A 22,061-nucleotide genomic window follows, 5' to 3' on the forward strand; every position below is an offset into this window, starting at 1 on the left:
CATGTACTGTCTCTGTAAACCAGTTCAATGACCCACCTGCAGGAGAGCAATTTATCGTTGCACTCAATAGAATAATAATGTAAATAGCAAAGAGAATACATTGAATGGCTTATTAAAAGAGGCTGTATATCCTTTATCACCATAGCTATCAGCCTAATAAGTTGCCCTCTTTACCAGCAGATGGCAATGTACCATCATGCACTGTCCACAGTTTATATGTACTGTGTGTGCATCTCTTTGTGTGCAAAATGTACCATTTACATGATCAATTATGCTGTATGTATGCTACACCAGTGACCTATGGCAATCTGATTATGAATGTCTTATTAATGGATTTTATGGTTGATAAAAGCCAAATTTTAAATTCCAGAATTATCGGCCTAAATTATTTAAATGATCATCATTTAGTGAGCGCTATCATTGAAAAGAATCACAGTTTCCACCATGGACTCCTTGTGAATTTTGAATATTGTTGCTTTGATTACCTCTAAGGCTTATCTTACAACTTGATTCAGATTTCTCAAGTGATTGATCTTGCGAGTGTAGCTTCAAAGAGACGGCCCATCTCCAGCAGCTGCTTGTAAGCCGTCAGTGGGAGGGAAATTGTTGTAAGAACAAATTTTGCTGCAATGCTCTTGATTAATCCTCCGGAATATGGGGAATAATGGTACACAACACACTTTTTAAAAGAGGCATTTGTCCTACAAAATTACAGAATTACCATAACATGCTTTGATTAACATGCACTTCCTGTGTTCAAAGTCTCGGCTCACTCATAATGCTGACCTGTATAACTGCACCATGCCTTTGAAGTTATCCTTGTTTGAAAATATGAATCAAATTCAATTTTAGCTGAGGATCAAACTGGACGAAATAGACTCTTTACATGTACGGCTTGCTCTCGAGCCTCTGGAAGCTTAGCTTGTAAAGCAAAGGCACTTTGATAGGGGCCAACATTTCAAAGGGTTTACAGTCAGATGTCTGTGTGAAAACATATTATATTCCAGTAATTTTGCTCCCCACCGCGCTGTTAGAGATAGATCACTATCACTGATGAAAAAGAACACAGGCTGCGCAGTCAGTTTTACTATGAGTGCTTCATTTTTATTTATTGAGACAAAATTATTTATGACCTCACTTTCAAATTTAACTACACCAACAAATAACACTGTAAACATGATAGTAAATGTTTCATTCATCTAAAATCAACGCAGCCGAGCCATCGATCTTTCTTATTCCACACGTTTTCCTTCCTTCATACTTGGCACCTACATTACCCACAATGCAACTTGACCGTGGACACTTCGGTTAGAGATTGAGGTGTGTTATGAGAGTAGCCTTGAGCTGTTAGATGCAATCCGCGGGCTACAAAGGCTTGGTCACTTTGTTCCCACTATCCTTTTTCATTACAGCAACTCTGGTTTGCATGTCTGTTTTCATGATGGAGATTTACAAGATAAACAATTCTGTTTTTATGTTTGACATTATTCCAGCGAGTGGTTTGTTTTGCAGTGTTAAAGAAAATCCATCAAATATAGAAGGAGCAGGATTTGATGCAATTGATCTGTCTGGTGTGCGCAGTCGATATTCAGCAGGTGGATGGTGGTATCATGCCGTGTGCTGTAAAGACACTTGATATGCAGCCCTGGACAAAATCTCCAGTTGCAGTTTTATTTCCCCGAGGATGAAACAGTGCAGTGTTCGGAAACCAGTTGATGTTTTCCATTTATTGCCCTCTGTACGTCCCCTGTAATTCTCCTACACCCTGAGCTCAATTAGACAGACAAACCCCTAAAGGCGCAGTCAGCTTAGGCATGGCCAATTAGTTTCCCAAGCGATGTCAGAACTCCTTTGAACTGCCGTGTCGGCCTGTTGCATAGGCACTGATTTGGGATGACGGTGCTGCAGTGGCAAGCTTCTGCACTGTGACCTATTTTAAAACCGGCGAGAAAGGCAGAGGATAGTGTAGAAATCTTGAAACTTAAAGCTATATGTTTGAGCCCGTTGTAACACCATTTTATCCCCAGATGACATCAATCACGTCACTCTATAAAGACAAAGCATGCATCATATAATTTCAGTATATAAATAATTGTACACATGTTGTCTATTCAACCTGTAGAATAGGAGCTATTACTGCAGTTTCTTTGTTTTAGTCCTCCTTTAAATCTGTTTTGAGTGAGTGCAAAGTGTTGGTTGCAGGTGAACATTGACGTGTGTGTGTGTGTGTGTGTGTGTGTGTGTGTGTGTGTGTGTGTGTGTGTGTGTGTGTGTGTGGTTCTGGAAGTGAATGAATGTATTGACCCTGAAGAGAGAGCTTCATGTGGAAAGGGTGTGTACTGAGCTGATGTGGTATGATTGTCACTCGACGCTTTCCTCCTCTTAGGCAAGGGACCAGAGGTACTCCTGGTAGGCGAGAAGCTGAATGACAATGAATGGCACACAGTGAAGGTGGTGCGGCGTGGGAAGAATTTGCAACTCTCTGTGGACAATGTGACAGTGGAAGGTATATAGTAGGAATAAAGGAGCTTGCAAAAGAACAGATATTGAAAGGTATTTGAAATCTAAGCTGCATATTTTGTTCCATAGGCCACATGACGGGCGCCCACACTCGTCTGGAATTCAGTAACATAGAAACAGGGATCATGACCGAGCGGCGTTTCATCTCCGTGATGCCTTCCAACTTCATTGGCCATCTGCAAGCCCTCTCCTTTAATGGGATGCTCTATCTGGACCAGTGCAAGAACGGAGACATCTCCTACTGTGAGCTGAATGCTCGATTTGGCATGAGGCATATTGTGGCCAATCCTGTGACTTTTCTAGCGCAAGCCAGCTACTTGGCCTTCTCCACCTTGCAGGCCTACGCCTCCATGCACCTTTTCTTCCAGTTCAAAACCACCAGTCCTGACGGCCTGATACTCTACAACTCTGGAGATGGTAGTGACTTCATCGTGGTGGAGCTGGTCAAAGGGTAAGTGCTGCGATGTTTGGACTGAGCTGTAATCTACATACAGGGCTGTGGAAAGATAGAAGCGACAGGAGGTTACTATATCTGCCTAATTTTGTACTTTTTTAACAATATAATTCTTTCTTTGGGTCATAATTACTCGATCATGATTAATATCTTGATAGCGGGACAAAATAGCTTTACAATCTTTTGCTCATCATAAATAATTTTGTTAAAGGGAGAGAAGCAGATAGAGGAAGCTTGAGTACAAAAACAATAACTGCCATTACCACAGTACTGGTGTCAAACTCACACTCAGACCCACTCAAGCACATTTGGCTACAAATATGTTCCAAATGTTTTATTCATTGGAGATAATTTCTGTTCCAGAGAGAATAGGAAAACGGAGCATTGAAGCAACAATTGTAGCTTCCCACTGTCAAACCTTGCACAGACTCTGTCCCAGTAAGCAATTAGTCAGCAGGAGGCTCTGGAGCCTGCAGCAGTAGCTCACACAGACAACACAGACGAAATATGGCTTCCAACACTTCTGTCAGAGTTTTCAGGCTGCTCAATGTATTGTGTGAAGTGTAGCAGCTTTGTCATGGATGTTGCTTAAATTCAAACAAGATTTAGTTTTTTTGACAGTCTGTTGATCAAATTTAATATCAACATGATGATGTGCCTTAAGCCTTGCCGCGTGTGCTTTTTTTCGTTCATTCCCTGTTATTTATCCGTACTTCAACAAAGAACATTTCTGACTTTGAGCCCCCTCAGTGGTTTTATCCCAAAACAGACTGGTAGGCAGCAGTGCACACAACTGCATGGCTAGCATAGTTTGAGACATGCCACAGCATAATCACATAACAGCATATGATATGTGGAGAAATGATGCTACATGAGAAATACTGAATGTAAACATCTGCATTGTCCTGTAGGTACATCCATTATGTTTTTGACTTGGGAAATGGGCCGTCGCTAATGAAGGGAAACTCTGACAAGCCACTTAATGACAACCAGTGGCACAATGTGGTTATCTCCCGTGACAACAACAATGTGCACATCCTTAAGATTGATTCTCGCACTGTCACCCAACACGCCAATGGAGCCCGCAACCTGGATTTAAAAGGTAAATTATCTGAACAATTGTTTATGAGAGGACACAGTGAATACTTGCTAACACAGGGCATTCAGTGTTTCATGTTCGTGTTGTAATTTTAAATAATATTCCAACACATTCACTCAAAAAATTGCGTTAACCTTTGTGTTGAATGGGTTATTTTTTGTATTTTTTTGGAGGCAATGATTACAATACTTATCTAGAAAGATGTACTCAGTAGAGTGCAGATCTCTGCCAGGTTTGTCTGCAGCAACCACTGCTCTATTGTGTGATTGAATTAATACAACCGATAGCCATAAGGCGTTGCAAAACACACCTCACTACATTTCAATCTTGCTAACAAAAAAATTCAACTGTTGAAGTTGTCTGCCCGCGTAGCAATGGCTGAGTGACGGCGATGTACTCGGCAGTGTGTGTCCTGGTAATTCTGTTAGCTGTAAGCTGTGCACCAAACACATCGTCCAAAACACTAAAAGTGAGCAAACTGTCCCCCCCCCCCCACTGGGCGCAGAGTAGCTGCTGGGGGTTGGCGATGCACTCAGTTGTGTTATCGCTCACAGCCCCTACCGGCTTTGACCTGGTTAAGAATAGTGAATGAGGAGTCAGCAGGCAGTCAATGGCAATATGAAACAGGCAATAAATATTCTTTGAGAAAGTGTGAGTCACTGCAACCACAAGAGGTCTTTGACCAGTCTGTGGCCAGTTATGCAGCCATAACTGGCCACACAAAATATTACACAGTTTCCTTCAGCAGAATGTGAGTATAGGCGTGGACAGACACAGTGGTGCACACACACACACACACGCAAGCAATTACATTATTCTCCTGGCAGAGATAATAATAATACTTTAGTTTTTATAGTAAATATTAATTAAAATACATGTATATATTTGAGGTCACTAGGCTACATTATGTTCAGAGATGGCTCTAAAATGTAAAATCTTTCCCATATATTGGGGGTTGGGGTTGTGTTGGATTGCATTAGATTGTACGGGTGTACCCTAATAATTCGGCCACTGAGTGTACATACTCATATTTGCACTATACTCTCATACATCTTAATTATTTTTGCATTATTTATTAATTTACTAATTATTTGTATTATTTACCATGCGCATTGTCTGCGTAGCCAATGTTTTAAGACATACAGTACATCAACATATGCTCGGTTGTGATTCTCTCTTGACCGACTCATGTATCTCACAGGGGAGCTGTACGTTGGTGGTGTTGGGAAGAGCATGTACAGCAGCCTGCCCAGGTTAATAGCATCCCGGGAAGGATACCAGGGCTGCCTGGCATCCGTGGACTTGAACGGAAGACTCCCCGACCTATTGGCCGATGCCCTTCACAAGGTGGGAGAGGTGGAGCACGGCTGTGGAGGTGAGGCCGGGAACACACTGGGAAGTATGAAATGCCTGTGAATCATTCCTGTAATCTGATTTCCTAGTATCAGAGCAGAGACGAAAACAGAGGAACTCAGAGTGACCGCTCACAGAAAACTAATCACACCACATTTGTTATGGTATTTAACAGCTTTGTTGAATGCTCCAGTATGATTGGCCAGTGAATACCTTCTGTGGTTTTATTATTTCTGATTATACACACTTACATGTAATAATTTCACTCGGCAGTCAAGATGTCCAGCTGCTTTTGCTGAGTTCTAATCAAACAAGAGAGCAATTAGTAAAGTGCAGAGTTTTGCTGTGACTTAACCTGTGCAATGTTTCCTGAAAAAGCAATGGCTACCTAAGACAGAGTAGGTATATAAGTATACCCAAAGTTTTGTTGACGGTGGCACTTGGGTAAAGGTCATGGAGTCTGCCAAATCAATAATGTCTTCCATTTTGAAGCTTGAGTGAGTAAAGTCAACTTTACGCCACTCTGTGTTACCACTGAGGAGATTTGATGATGAGTAGATGGTTGTTGCCTGATAGTGGTCATAGGGACATAAACAAAATCATTAATCCGTATGATTGTGGACAGCATTTTATTGTTTTAGATTTTTAAATGGGGTGGACACAGTGACACAAACAAAGTCAGACGGACACACAGTCCATCACATTGTCTCTGATCTTTGTGGAGGTAAGCTTTGTATATACTCGTGCTTGGCGTTGTAGCGCGAGTCTCTGCAGACAGCGCGCAAGCTCCGAGCATGAACGGAGCCGTTTATACTCTGTGCGCTACATTATTCTCCGAAACGCCAGAGGGTGTACAAACAAAATGAACTGTGAAGAATCAAAGAGACACTCCGTGTAACCCATAGAAATGCCCATAGGTAGGTGTAACTGGCATCAAACCATAAACCATGAGTTTACAGTTAATCAATTAACTGTAAACTCATATCTCATATTTATGGACTTTATTATTGCCTTTGTACAAGCCCTGTAAAGAAACAAGTATTACATGCATCATAAAGAAACGAAGGTTGAATATCCTGTAAACAATTTGATTTGGCTGGCAAAATATATACTCAAATGAAGCGTTTTAAGACCTCCTGTTTTTAAAGCATCTCAAAACAAATTGGCCTGTTTTGTATAATCCCTAGACATGTAAATAGTGTTTTTATCAGTGAACTATTTGTGACGCTCACAAAAATACAAAATACAAAAATTCAGAGGTGCACAACCATCCACGCATCCGCCGTTATTACGTCATAATGACGAGTGTAAACTAGGCTGTAATTGGCAAACAGTAATCAGTTGCATACAATTGATGGTTAAACAGCTGTCTTAATTGTCTTTTTTAAATTGCTATAGTTGTCTTGCTGAACCTCCTTTTCTGCAGCTTGTAGAATACAAGTAATAAAATCACTTCACGTTAAAATTTTCTATCAAAAGATGAATATCTGCAGACCTACTGTGCAGTAATGACTGGCTAAGTATAACATATTTATTCCTTTTGAATTGTAGTAAAGATACATGAATAGAATGAAAAGAAAGCACCTGGTAAATCTGCTGTCAACACCCTGCAGGTCCCAGCACCACCTGCACAGAGGACTCCTGCCACCACCAGGGAGTGTGTCTGCAGCTGTGGGAGGGCTTCTCATGTGACTGCACCATGACCACCTACGGGGGGCCGTTCTGCAGTGACCGTAAGTGCAGGTGTATTACGCCTGACTGGCTAGAATGGTGGGGAGATATTTCACAGATGTCTAGAGGATGAATTATGAAAATGATCAGATACCACACTGAAGTGATTGGTCGACAATTGCAAATATCAGTAAAATATGAATTCCCTTATAAAGAACATTAAGCCAGACAACAGATGGCATTGTAGATTACAAATAATTGTGCCCTCTCAGAGCCACTCACAGTGGGTTTTTGGGCTGATTTGTGGTTGTAACAGGTTTGCCAATCTGTCATTAGTGTCGAGGAAAATTCAAAGGATTTCATTTTCCTTTTATCACTCAGTGGTTCCAAACGTTTCTTGGCTTGTGAATCGCTGAAACTAGACAATATATATCTGTGGCCTCTCTCGACAAGAATATTTTTTTTCATGGATAAGTTTGTTTTTAGAGCCATGAAGGTGAAATTGTGTAGTATTTCATAGAATTTTTTTTCTTATTGCTTTAATCAGTTGGTGGCCTCTCATTTGCATGCAGACATTTCAGAAGAATCTGTCCTCACAAGTACAGAGCCACACACCAGTGACACCAGTACTTGACCGTTCTTTGCATAACTTTCACAGTAGGAGCACATGTGATGCTCTTTGTGATTGATTGCCCATTTTAGGCAAATTCATAGGATCTGCAAGTACATTTTGTCACTGTATTGAAATGAAACCAACAGCTTCCTCAAGGCTAGAAAATCAATCTAAGGACTTGTGGTATTCTTTGGAAAATGATCGAAAGTGATGCAGCGTATAAGTGATTTGTAGTCAATGGGTAAAGCATGCAAAAACACTGCTAAAATAGTCCTTTAAAAAGAACTATGATCATGAAAAAATTAACGATTGGTCACTCTTCAGTCATATATGTTGGCTTTTCTATTCCATCAGTGACACACATGTGAGTGACACAGATGACACACTGTTCATTCTCTGTGATTGTGTAGTTTGAGTGTTATGTTGTACTCAAAAACAAGATTGAATGTGATTGGAAACATTGCTACCTGTTTTAGCTTAGTCCTATATTTTCAAACGTCAACATAAACTGTCCAATAAGAACATTTATATGTATTATACATGCATGTAAATACATGGTGATGTATTGCATTTTGACTTGAGGAATCAATTGCACACTAATTGCACATGATGATTGATAGCACCACATTTCAAAAACCTCCTGTCTGATTGCTTTCTCCGCCATAAAGAGCCCTCTATGTCCATAGTAATAGACCCGACTTTTACCAGAAGCTTTTCATACTTATAATAGCAAGAGATTAGCATTAAGCTTATTGGTCCAGTGGTCACGCCGAGTTAAGCTTCATTTGCTACAGAGTCATTTAGAATAACTGCAAGAATTGTGCCTTTGTGGTAATCGTTATTGAAATGTGCTGTTATGCGGTATTGTTTTAAGACAGAAAAGGACATTAAACTCTGTAGGGGGGGCAATTTTAGGATAATTTGATGGTAATTCTGTGAGAGAAAGTCATGTTTGCAGGATAAAGATATCTGGCATTTACTGTATTTTACTCTGGAGGAACATCTATTTTAGGAAAATGCACCTCATCATCGATATTATAAAGACATTTATTTGGTTGTTCACACTGATTACAGTTTTGCGTTACAGTCTAATTATATATTTTAGGAAGCTAAGACAAAAAAAACCCTATTTTCTCGTGTCGATGTACAGAACTTACTTACATACAGGCAGTTATCTAATAACAAAGAGCCACTTACTTCCTCCATTTATTTCAGCAACTTATCTCATTAATCTGCTTGCTTCCTGTGTTCCAAACGTAAACACACACCCAAATGTGCTTGCTCCTGTAATGTATTGATCTAACCTGAAAATCAATAGTTTGTCCTCTCTAGTCTTTATCTGTTCCGTCAATTACTGTCCCAAGACTGTGCACCCGGATTAAAATGTATATTATGGTATTCAAGCTGCTTTTTGTCTGCATGAGCAAGCAGACATGTCTTTATTGGATAAAACAGGAGAGCCTATAGTTCTTTTTGTGTCTGATATACCTCATTAATACATTCTGCTGATATCTTTTTTACTGCATTTCAAAAAGGGAAGAATGTAGATGGCATTATAAAATTACAATTTCAGAGAAAAAACCCTGTCGGTGGCTGTAACATGTTGCTATTTATCATTATTCCAATAGAAACTAAACACATAATTCAAACTTTTTATTTCCTTGTTGACAAAATTCTTGGAGGAAAACTTGAAAAGTCTTGGATGACTCAATGCATTGCTTTTCAATTGAGTACCTCTTAAAGCTGTGTTTGTCCACATTGAGCTTTTTTTACACTATTCATGTCTATTTCCACGAAGATAATAGTTCTTGTCGGCTGTGTTTTGTCAAAAGAAAGCAAGAAGAAAAAACATGTTGATCTTCATTAAACTTGATAATGGCTCCCCTTGAGAGAGATTGCATGTTGGTATGCAGTTGTTCAACCCCAGTCTTATTTGATTTTCTATATTTTCTGTAATTGCAGCGAATTTGATGCACATCACATCATCTAAGCCAGAACTTTTAACTGCCGCCTAAGGCTTAACCTTCATAGCACTCTTTCTAACAAGTGTTGCAGACATGAATGTATGTACATTCATATTTTGTTGCCAGAGACAGAGGCAAGATCTGGCTGTTTGAAGGATATTTAATACAGATCTTGTCAATTTCAATGATGTAACAGCATGTTTCTGTCATTTTGTCTTAATTTTGGACAAGAGCTGCCAACGTATATTTCAAATCTTCCATTTTTATGGCCCACAATTGATCTGTGTTCACTTACCAAAAGGCTCTACCTTTAAGATTACACGGCTGCACTAAAGCGGTGCTTTAAAATAAATGATCTCCACCCCTGCAATTGTAGGGGAGACACTCGAAAGTATTCTTGCATTTAGAAGACTATCATTGAACAATTAAAAGCAAAAAAACAAAAACATAAAAAAAAGAAAAGCAATTTAGTTGCAGCATATTTGATTTTCATTCAGCAGCGTTTAGGGAGGAATCTCAATCATGTGGGTGGTAAATGGCATTTCTGGCCGATATCAAAGGTCAAACCAATACATCAAGCCAAAGAGGAAATAACAAGCCCCATGCTTCACATTGAGCCATCATCAAAGTCATTAAAACAAATGGAGAATGTGACAATAACGTGAAAACAAACAAATATGTAGGCAGGACAATGGTTTTGTAACCATCAGTATTAGTTGGTGCAGCGTGTTTCATCCATGCTACAATCTGCTGCTTAGATTTTCTCGCCAACACTAAAGCCTAAAACAAACAATCTTCTCCTCCCACCTTTGTCTTCTTCTCTGTCTGTGTGCCAGTCCAGAAGGGCTGCAAAATATTCCAAGATTTGTGTGTATGGATTAGCTATTATCTATCTATCTAACTAACTATAACCTCATTAAAAACAAAGCAGAAGTGTAGAAGCTTATCAAGCAACCAATATTCCTGAGTTGGTTTGTTGCTGCAGTACATTTATATTCATATACAGAAAGCAATTTACCAAGTGCCACAAACATCTGTGCTAATTACCTCCAGGTCATCATTTCATCACCAAAGTCACCCAGATATATAATGATGTTCTGTGCTCAATTGTCAGCGCTTCTTTCTGTAAACATATGGAGGGTGTAATTATTGATTAACCTCTGTAGCTTCAGATTATTATTTTCGTATATTCATTACGTGTGTGTGTGTGTGTGTGTGTGTGTGTGTGTGTGTGTGTGTGTGTGTGTGTGTGTGTGTGTGTGCGCATTTGCAAAAGTTTATGTCTTAGTGTGTTTGTGTAATTATGTAAGTATATCCAAACAAATACCCATACTATTCTTTTTTCACTTAACTTCCATTTAGCCCATAAAAAAACGACAGCTGTGAAAAAATGTATTGCATGACAGCATTTAAAGCCACAATGGGCAACCGCTGATTTTAACTTAACGTGGCACAACTGTTGAAGTGTCTTTTTCACTACTAATCCTCTAGTATATCCTCCCACCCCATCCCAACCATGCGAGTCCACAAATGCCCAAATATGCGCCCTGCATATTTGACAAACATATGAAATTCCACCTGATATGGCTTTATATAACTACAGTGTTGGCACCTATCAACTATCTGCAGAGTGGAATCCACCATCGCCATCAATTTGTAAGTCAACATTTCCTTTGAATTGTTTAATACCCATGGAGTTAAGGCGGACTGTAAATTGAGCCTGCAGCCTCCAGGCATGCAGGCAAGGTACAGTGATTTGGTACTAGACAGCAGCTGTCTTCCTTTGTTCTTTCGTATTGCAGTTAGCAAGCATTGCATCTAGCTTTCATTTTTTTTGTGCCAGAACTACAATGGTTTTCCATTTCATCAAAGGAGATGGATGAAGTTTGTATTATCAAAGGATTCTATACCGTAATACACTTAACCATTCTTTACACCTCTTCTCCTACAATGGGATGTAAGAATCATTATCAGTTCAGTTAGACCCTTGTATATAAGAACCTTCATTGCCTCCAATTTAAACCACCATTTATTTGTATTTCTTTAGTTAAGATTGTGTAATTTATTTGTAGTTGTATTTTTGTTTTCAAAAAACGAATTACAGAAAGTAAAGAAAAAAAAAAGGATCCCACACTGTAGTCCTGATTTCTCCTCTCAGTTACAAATAAAAGACACTTTTTAAAGGTGATAGTTTTGGAATATATTAAAGCTTTTTCTAGATAACTAAAACAAGTGTGTGTCTCTGAAGTGTTGTTCTCTGTTGTACTATAGTGTACAAAAGTAAAAGTATGGGAGCTCAATCCCTTTTTCATATTGACCTTAATTTCAGGTAGAGTCATTGACAATTATGAGTGTATCCCAAAGGCTACAAGAATAATCCAGGATAGAGGTTCAGACTTAATCTCGCACCCCGGGACCGAGGCTCAAGAAAACATATGGCTGTTCATAACATGGTGGCCTACCCGAAATAGACTTCTGAGACACTTCTGAGTCTGGGCCTTATAAAGTCAATGGTCTGGATCAAGCAGACATGCCTTTAAGAGGCTTGCATAAATGTACAGTATGGCAACATAAATTATCTTTTTAAAAAGTTAAATACAAAAAGGACCTCTTTGCCTTTGTGTCCACTCTGTGTGAAGCACATGCATTTTACTTGACTTACTGTTAACAGATGTAGGGATATGTAAGGATTTATGATTAGGAATTGTTACCATTAATTAAAAAGGCGTTATTGAGTTTGACAGAGCAAGTACGTCTGAGGGTGTGGAGGTGGAGGTAGGTACCTCCCACAGCACCATTCATTTCATTGTCCCAACCACTCACACATCACCTTCGAAAATCTGGCAGTCTTTAGAAATAGAAATCTAAATTGCTTGAGCCTAAGCTCCTTCTTTATACTAAATGTTGAGCGGACAGAGTTAGACTCGCTTTATTAAACTGCACTCCATGCATGCAGGAGTTCATCATGAAAGAGGGTTTGACCTTTTGTTGATTCTCTACAATTAACTTCAGAGGGTTCAAATCCAAGTCCTGACTTGGCTTGCTTAGTATCACATAATGATACCCCACCAATCATTACACTACATCCTACACTTACCAGCTGCATATAGAACTGAATTGTGCTTCTATCAGCCACTTAATACAGTAGTGGCAGAGATTCATTGTTACATGAAAAGTCTACTGTTGGTGGCCCATTTCACCTTATTAACGGCCACTCTGGGGTGAATGTAGTGTGCATCTGTAGCATCTTTCTGAGCACCATGAGGGAATTTAAATATTCAATATTTTGTGACAGGCATTATTTTGTCCTGTTATGAGCTTTTCAAACAAAGACATTGTAGCACCACAGTCTTGTGTCTTGAGTGACTATCAGCTGAACCTCAGATTCATCTCTTGATTGGTGAAAATTACACACATGGATAAAAGCTTTCAGACTGATTACAGTAGTGCACTCCATCAAAGTTAATAACCTTTCATAACTTCTGGAAAGTGCCTCTATTTCGTCTTCACAATTTCAGTCAACGTGGTCGCACCAGTATTTTATAATCCAGTAAATTAATGAATTCCATTTTGAGCCAGTATACAGAGATTTTAAGCCATAGGTTAGATCTAATTCCAAATTGTGAAATCTGGAGATGATCCTGATCTCTGATACGTGCAACTATTTTTCCAGTTTTTGTAATTTAACTGAGTTAAAGTTCTTGGTAAGCTTATAGACTATCCCGGGTAAACAGAGCTCTGCACAGTGCATGCTGGGTAGGCGTTGGAGGGATAGTTGGACCAAAACTGATTTTCAAAACATGTCTAATTATTATGCATATAGAAATCCTGCATGCTTATGCACCGATTTCCAAACGTCTTATGAAGTTAGATGTCAGGATTTTTCCATTAGTTGCCATGGCGATTACCTCAGCCACCTTGCTTTGTCATCTTTGCTCAGTATAGAGACAGTGTATCCCAGAAATGATAGTCTCTGCCAAATCTCCGCTCTGTGTGAGTCCTATGGATAGTCTGAGCCCCAAACTGCTGGCACAGCTTCACTCTGCTGCCTCACGGAGGTAGAACATCTTGAGTATTGTGTAATTGACTGGTAGAGTTTACAGCATTAGAAAAGTGAACCTGGGATTTACAGGAATCGCTGCTTTAATCTTTAATACTTTTCCAAAATAAAACTCATGCAGACTTAATGTTTTCTTGTGAAATACACCACAGGTCAATGTCCAACCACTCACTGCCTTTTAACAGCTTTTCAGCCATTTATGCATGAGTGGAAAACGTTTGATATTTTCATAGATGTGAAAAGAAGTCAAGCACCTGAGGGGATAATGCCCTCTTGTCCTTTCTCACATTAAGAAACGTCTTTGTTCTCTTATGTGTTGTGTTTTAAGGGTCTTTCTCTAAAGGGCAGCATTGTCATATGAGAAACACTATACAGAAACCAAAAACTCTAGTAAGTAACATGACGTTACCAGTTTTTACAGAAGGGCCACCAGTAATCAGAGCAGATGATTTTTTTTTTTCAACCGTTTCAGCAATGTTTGAGTGAATGTATGAGAGACTCATAGTGACACGGACACACTGACTCATACTGTTTATTAAGCTGTCAAGGAATGAATGTAGAAGAATGCACAAAGAAAAAGTGATGATGCTGTTCTACCAACTGTGCACTTAAGAATTTGAGTCGACAATGGGTAAAAGATTTCAGTTCATATAAATTATTTTTGGTAAATGGCAATGGTAGGACACAAAAATAGAGGAAGGGATTGCTAAAATAGCTTGCTTCCACCAAATTACTGAACTGAAACTATCACATTTACTTCTATTTATTAACACAAAACAGGCAAAGAGGACAGCAAATTAGATGTCATCCACTAGAGAAATTACATTAATAGATTAAATAATCATTGCTGGATGAAATAAATAGAACTGTAACCTCAGACCAAGTGAAGTCATGTGACAAAACAGCATTTAGCTTTGCCGCTACAATCTGTTCATTTCCCCAACACCTACCAGGAAAACTTGACTAACAAAATGGCTATGGATGAATTTTTTCACTAATCGAATTCTTCTTTGTGATTTCCTGAAATTAGTTTTAGTTGCACTTCTGCAAAATGAGTAGTTTGGTTGATAGTAATTAATTGGTATTATGTGGTAATCACAGCCATTCAAAGTTCCTCAGTTTAGGAATCAACAATAAATCATAACCAGCAATAAACAAGATACTATTGTGTAATCAAACCTGTGGTACACAGAAAATGCTTATTTTTTTTCCCAAGTTCTAGTATTCAGTTTGCAAATCTCCTTTCTTTTGCCTTATGTTTTGATGCTTTTAATGGGCTATACAAAAAAACTTACCTTGCCTTGCATTACATTATACATTACCTCTTCAGTGTGGAATGAAATGTAATATTTGATTTGTATTTCCGGACTTGATTGATGAGTAGTAGTAGTTACTCCTATGGTATCTTGACATGGAAAAGCTGATCCACTCGTATTTATTATCAGACTCAATGGCATGCGGAAGTCATCAAGTTTCCATTTCTACTTTAAGCTTAATTTGCATAACGCAGTGTTACAATCAGGACAGAGGAAATACACGATTTACCTTTTTAAAACCTGCATTTGACTAACTCAGAGATGCAATTAGATCCTTTCACACCACCAAGTACTACCCACAAAGTCGCTCACAGTGTGAGCACCGCAGTCTGATCACAGTCTCCTTTATCCCCAATGTCATTTGTTGTTTAGATAGCAATGTTCTCCTCTATCGCTGCCCCACGGGTATTGCAAACAGAAAACTGACAGAATGTATTTCTGTTCAGCTGGAAATGTTTGAAGTGCTCATGTTTTTGTTCACCTGTAGTATATAAGTGTTCCTCTTGGTTAATACAATATTCAGAAAAAAATATTGCAGATGTTACTTTAACACGTTAAATTGTCACTTATCACCATACTTTTATGTGCTACACTGTCGGATTCAATTCTATTGCACCTTCTACCACACCCTAAATTGGTTGCAAGGCACTAGAGTACGATGTTACATCACCTCTTGTGTAGAAACAAGTGGACACCAAGGGGCATTTTCTAGATAGCAGCAAAAGCAAGATTGGTGAATGTTTTCTTCTTTTTTTTTTCTTTTTTTTTTACTTCCATGGGTTTAAAGCTGTAATGACCATTTTTGATGCTCTGCTAAACTAATCTGCGAATAGGTATGAGGATTCACAATGGGATCGAAAGTACTAGTAAACAGTCATTTGATTCAACTTCACTTTGGTTTGTCCAAAGTTTGGTTAATCTATCTATCCAATAGTTTGTTCTTCTTTACAAGAGCATTACTCTATAGCCTCACGGAGCTACTAGCATGGCTGTTGACTTTTAGTCTTCTTATTTTCAGCGATAAGATTGAAGTTGTATTTCATTTAAGTACCCAGTGCTTTAATGATGTCATTAGCCTTAAGAATGTACATCATCGAAGTAATTTGTTCTCCACAAATAAACCTCAGCTCACAATTTAAAGCCACTAGACCGTACTTCCCTGACCTCTTACAACCTTTGGGTAAAACGTCACGGATTATGTTAATTTAATGCAAACTGATAGCTTATTAGAATGCAAACAGACACGGGCTGTGCTAAACTATGCTTAACAGATTGGAAAATACAAGCCACACTGCCAGTTTCACTCAGACTTGCAACAGGTTATTTCATGATTAGTTATGGTCTCTTATGACTCACCCTGCGAATACTGACTGCTGGAGAGGGAGTTCAATCTTCCGCCAATGTCACACTGACTAACAGAGTTAGGAGAAATATCCAAACCTTTATGATACACACTTCCCTCACTCTGCTCCACCAAGGACTTCAAACCAAAGTTACATTGTCTGAGATTGGAAGTTACAGGATGCAATCTCCGCGGCCATTTCTTAGTTCCACAACATCAGACTGGCCACTCTTGTTTACTTGCACAGTGAGTTATATTGGCTTTTGTCAGTATCCTATTCTAGTATGTCAACCATTATAACTCTTAAATGATGTTTATCTAAGATGTCTAAGTTTAATTTATTAAAGTATTGCTGAGCTTACAGCGCATAGTAATTACATTGACTACAGGGAAATATATCATCTAAGAGTTTTTAAACTGTGAGCAGGACTCATTATTATTCAGTATGTGAAGTCATCCACAAATAATCATTATTATTATTGTTATTATTATTATTATTATAAGGATCCAGATAGTCATATATTGGAAAATGCAGGACGCTTTAACTTTGGTAGTTATTGTAACCTTAGTACATCAGTATACTTGCACAGCTAAATCAAAGACACTTAATTGTTCAGGTAAATCAATCCTCTCCCTGATCTCATTTTTGCCTCATGGTTCATTCAATAATACTAAAATACTTCACCAAGAAGAATTCATCACTGCCGAGCAGATGTTTTATTGCCATGAAAGCGACCCATATTGAGTGAGAGCCGTAATTAAAGTCGTACACATTTGATGTAATTTCCACACGTCATATTAAATGAATACATTGTTAAAAGTAGCTGACTCTATTCCATTGTCAACATCCTCAACAGCTCCTTTAAGCTGCATAGACTTTATGATCGAACAGTACCAAATGAGAATGCTTAAGAGCTTGTGCACTTAAACATAGCATTGTGCCTTCAATGTTTTTTAGGGAGTAGAGTTATCATCATCCAATCGCCTCCTTCTTTAAGGAGCTCTACTGTAGATATATTACTGAAATTATTGTTCCGGTAATATTATTTAATAATGAATTATTATTATTAATTAATTAATTAATCATTAAGTATGTGTTGAATAATAAGAAACCATTTAAGGGGTAACTTCTGTATTTTTGAATCTGTATTTTCCCATGTTGTGTCTAAGTGACTAATGGGGGCAGCAATTTCTGAAATTGGTCGAGTATTGAGAGATAACGCTGGCAGCAGCTAAACCAGCTGCAATATAATAATTTCGGGCAATTCAGCACTGTCAGTCACATCCACCGACATTGCTGGTTTTTGCCACTGACAGGTAGTTATTTTAGGAATCTGACAGCATTATGGAAAAGACTACAGAGAAATAAATACTTTTCTTACCTTTCACTGATTGTTTCTGTGTCATGTGACTTGTTGCCGGAAGACAACGTGGAAACGTGAGTGAGAGCCGAAGAGAGGAGAGCCATGGGACACCGGTGCTGTTATCTAATAAATTATATATATATTTTATATATATTTTTAAAAATAGTTTTGTGTTATCTAAAAGATGTTTAATGTCATAACTGAATTTTGTCAGACACTTATAATAGCAATCTGAGTCTGTCTGTGAAAAAACAACTATTTGAGTGGACATACATTTACTGCAGACGGCAGCCGCTAAATGGGCTGCAATGTAATCCTACCGACCGTATGATTATTGCTGATTATTAGTCAGCCAGACAAAAAACATGGCAAAGTAGGGTCCAAGCTGAAAAATTCTGAAGTTACCCTTTAAGTTCACAGTGGCAACTGGATTGCAACAATGGGAGTGAACTTCACATAAATAGTGAAAAGGCATTGCTTCTTTCATTAATTTTGTAATTTATAAAAAGAAAATATATGCAAGCAACAGCAAGTTTATGACACAGCGCAGCAATTTAGGCTACCGGCTCAGTGATGCCCCAGAAAAGATATGCCTCTGGTTGGAAAGCAATTTTCACTATTTTGTAGCTGAGATTATGGGAATTAATAATGTAGAACTTGATTACTGGTTTATGACATAGTTACAGAAAGTCTTGGTTAGCCTACATGGTTTGCAGAGTATGTGTGCTTGCAGTGTATATCTATATGTCTCTCTATCTGTCTGTCCAATCATCCAACCATGATTCCAGCTGTGTGAAAAGTTCAATAATACACAAGTATTACATTGGGAAAGTGGGAACAAAAATCCCAAACAACTTAAGTTTTATTTCAAAGAAAATAGAGACATTGATGTTTTCCCCCAGCTTCATCTCACTTTGTGTGTAGACTGAAGGGAAAGCCTCTATTGCAGCATCATAAGCAAAGAATAAAACTAAAATATTCCCTTAAAAGAGCTACCAAAAAGGCCGTTTACCAGCCTGAAATAGCCTTGGTGTGATGACCAATTTATAAAGCCATATGCAGTTTCAGACTCCATAGATAAGAGCTTGTCAGAAGGCTACATCTACAGCTAGAACACAGTCATATCCATAGAGGATCCATTTGCATCAGAGAGGAGATTTCCCTTTTATAATAGCAGGCAATTTGTTAAAGAGGATATTTAGTAATAATATTCATATTAACACTTATTGAAAGAATGCTTTCTCAAAATTGCTTTGTCACTAACCAAGTAACGGCCATCATAATCTGCCTCCAGGTGAAAGAGCACATATAATTACCGCAATAAATGGTGTAAAAGTGGGGTCAGAGGCTCGCCAAGAGGCTCGGTGCCTCTGCACACAATGTGTGGGTGTGTAGAGATACAAGATGAAGTCTAAATTGTCTCATATTGGCACTTAGTGCCTCTGTTCATTTTCCCATTTCCAGGATGATGTTCTCCAATGTGTCTCTAAGGCGCTGTCCAGTTTTGGGACTCACATTATGCAAGGCTTGATTACCAAGTGGACAGCTCCCCCCGTGCTCTGACTGTCCCTCTGTGCCCCGCTCTGCATGGAAACATGGTGGGATTCACTTGACACCCAGACCACGCAGCAGCTGAGCCTCAGATGAATGCTAGTCTATGCAGGCTCCAGAGGGAGAGGCAGGGCTTCCTAGTCACTACTGCAGGGGCTGTGTGAGAGGAGAAAGGTTACATTCAGTTTACATCATAAAGGCAAGATGCACAGACAGAGGCCTTCAGATTCAGAGTCTGTCGTACTCTGGCTGCATTTCTGTTTTTCTGTCAGTCTAACACTCACAGACACAGTGACACACTCACTTATAAATCATTTACTGGCTGTTCCTCTCTCAAAGTCAGAGCTTTCACCCTGGTGTGTGATGAAATTATAACCCACTGTAATTAAGAATTTAAGAAAAGAGAGTGCATGCAATGCGGCTATGTCATTGTGGTTGTCTACACTAAACTTTGGCAAGCTTGTGTCCACACTTTGGTTTGAGGATCCACAACATCACCTTATTTTGAACCATCATAACATCAGCAGCAACTTGTAGCACATCCACAATTCTATTCTTAAACTTTAGTACCTATTATTGTTTAGATTGGATTACATAAGTCATACTCTGGACTTCACCTCTAAAATGATTTTACATGTGCTTCCCCAGAGGTTGGTCATTTCAGATTAAACGCAATTGTGCATAATTGCAAAATGAACAGGTCTGGCACTCAAGTTTTAAAAGCAACATGAGAGGACTTTAAGAGATCTTTAAAGCCAGATCATATGTGCTTAGTTTATAGATGCATTTGAACTGTAACATGATTTAAAACATATGCCAAACTGCATCACTAACAAGGATCAAGTTGAATCTAACAGAAATTAGACCAACGTATAAGATACATATGAGGTTAAAGGATGTATTCAGCTAATTATAGCTCACATTTGTAGCTGTGTTTGTAGTGGTGATACAATCACTTTAAATGTTCTCTATACAAAACTAATATGGCAGCAAACACCTATCTGCTATGTAAAGTTATAGTGAGTAATGTCTACCTCAACAGAGAATGAATTTGCTTTCCCTCTGTGTGTGTGTTGTTATTCGAGCTTCTCTGTGCTTTGTTGACATAGCCTGTACGTGCTTTGTTTTTAGTGCATGTGAGTGTACCCCACTGGTTAGCTCATGGCTGCCGTTCTGCACTGCCCTCATACGGTGGTTACAACTGATGACGCTCTCCCGACCGACGGCTTTGTCGCGGAAGTGTAGCCTCCTAAGGTAAACATGTTAGCTCTGTCAGCGCTGTTGCCATTGTTTGCATGGTAAGCACTGTTAGCACCGTAATCTCAGCCATCGCCATGTTGAGAGCCATATTGGGGCAATGGATATGCTCAGAATTTTGTGTTGAGCACCATTAAAATCAAAGTCCTTTGTCTCCTCCATTGTCATGTAATTACAGCACGGCACCTAAGTCATTAATATGGTGTTAGAAAAATGGCGTTTCAGTTGCATACTATATTATGATGGTACATTTAGCAACAAAAAGATTTGTTTTCCTGATGTGCCTGGTGCAAATGTCACCTTGGATTATTGTTGAACATACTGACTCACAAGCAGACAAACAGCCTTACGTGCAGTCGATACAAAGGGACTGCGGTTGGCATACAATGAACTGCAGACTATACATCACTCTTGATAGACTTCATCTTAAGATGGATTTCTGTATTTGAGGTCACAACTGTCATCTTTTCCCTCCAGCCACAGCAACTGGCTGCTGTCTTCAGCTGCTGAATCTGCCCCTGTGGCCTGATAAAAGCCCATGTACTAATCCTTCACTTTCCCCAGCCCACTTCTGTAACCTATTAAAACTCACGATCCATATGAAATTGGCATTCAGCAGATTAGTTTATGGAAACAGGGCATAACAAGGCACTCAGACAGCTTCAATGTTCTGCATAGCAATAATAGTCAAAGCCATTGTAACTAAACCATGTAATTAGCAGACTTGTAGACAAATAAGGGGTTTTACATGCATGTCAAATTTTGTGGTGACACTTAAAGCCTTCCTTGACTAACAAGGTTGGCGTTCAGTGTATTTGACAAGGTCCATGTGATGCTGTTTTTCCTTTACAGACTATTTACTTGTTTCTCTGTATAAATTGATTTTAAAAAAATCCAGCTTTTGATCTCAAATTCACAACACGACTTAAAAATAATTCTATTTATGTTAATTTCAGCAAATCCAAGGCAAGGCAATTTTATTTATACAGCGCACTTCATTACAAGTAAACTTAATGTGCTTGTGTAAAGACTAACCCACCCAAAGACATTATGCGGCAATTTGGGCTAATGTTACCCCTTATTTATTATGATTATAAAACAAAAAGACCAACACAAAAAAGACCAGTTTCTCAGCAATCATGGGTCAGTAGGAAGTTAATGTGTTTTGTCAGCTGGTCCATTATTAGACTGTGTGCAATAGTGCTCCCTCATCTAGGACTTGCAACCTCACTAACTGTATCTGCATATGCATAAGCTAGAGTAATACTGTATGTAGGCAGGATCCTTTTTTTTGTTGCATTTGATATATATGCTTTGCAAATGCACTGGTGATCTCTCTGTTCCTATGTGCCTCGCACACACAAACAAACTCCTCATTTCTTGCCTTTGTATTTCTCTCTGTCTACCCTTTTCCTTCGCCTCCTCTCTATTCCTGGCTCACTCTCTGGTCATTGTACTACAAAGCACCAGTCTCTGCATGCTCAGCAAAAGAAAGCC

The 22,061-nt window shown here is 38.8% G+C and overlaps 1 protein-coding gene across 5 annotated transcripts in view; it reads left to right on the top strand.

The window, feature by feature from the left end:
* The window catches only part of LOC137876349 (neurexin-2-like), a 109,646-nt gene that overhangs the window by 48,484 nt on the left and 39,101 nt on the right, over positions 1–22,061 (top strand). For all 5 annotated transcript variants that reach the window (XM_068715836.1, XM_068715839.1, XM_068715837.1 and 2 more), the window contains 5 exons: positions 2,387–2,506; positions 2,590–2,971; positions 3,886–4,076; positions 5,275–5,448; positions 7,040–7,159. In XM_068715836.1, the coding sequence (XP_068571937.1) occupies positions 2,387–2,506; positions 2,590–2,971; positions 3,886–4,076; positions 5,275–5,448; positions 7,040–7,159 (987 nt within the window). The remainder of the gene's footprint in view (positions 1–2,386; positions 2,507–2,589; positions 2,972–3,885; positions 4,077–5,274; positions 5,449–7,039; positions 7,160–22,061) is intronic.

The sequence above is a fragment of the Cebidichthys violaceus genome, unplaced genomic scaffold, assembly GCF_023349555.1.
Source record: "Cebidichthys violaceus isolate CVI_PGR_0920_01 unplaced genomic scaffold, fCebVio1.0.p SCAF_20, whole genome shotgun sequence".
NCBI lineage: Eukaryota > Metazoa > Chordata > Actinopteri > Perciformes > Stichaeidae > Cebidichthys > Cebidichthys violaceus.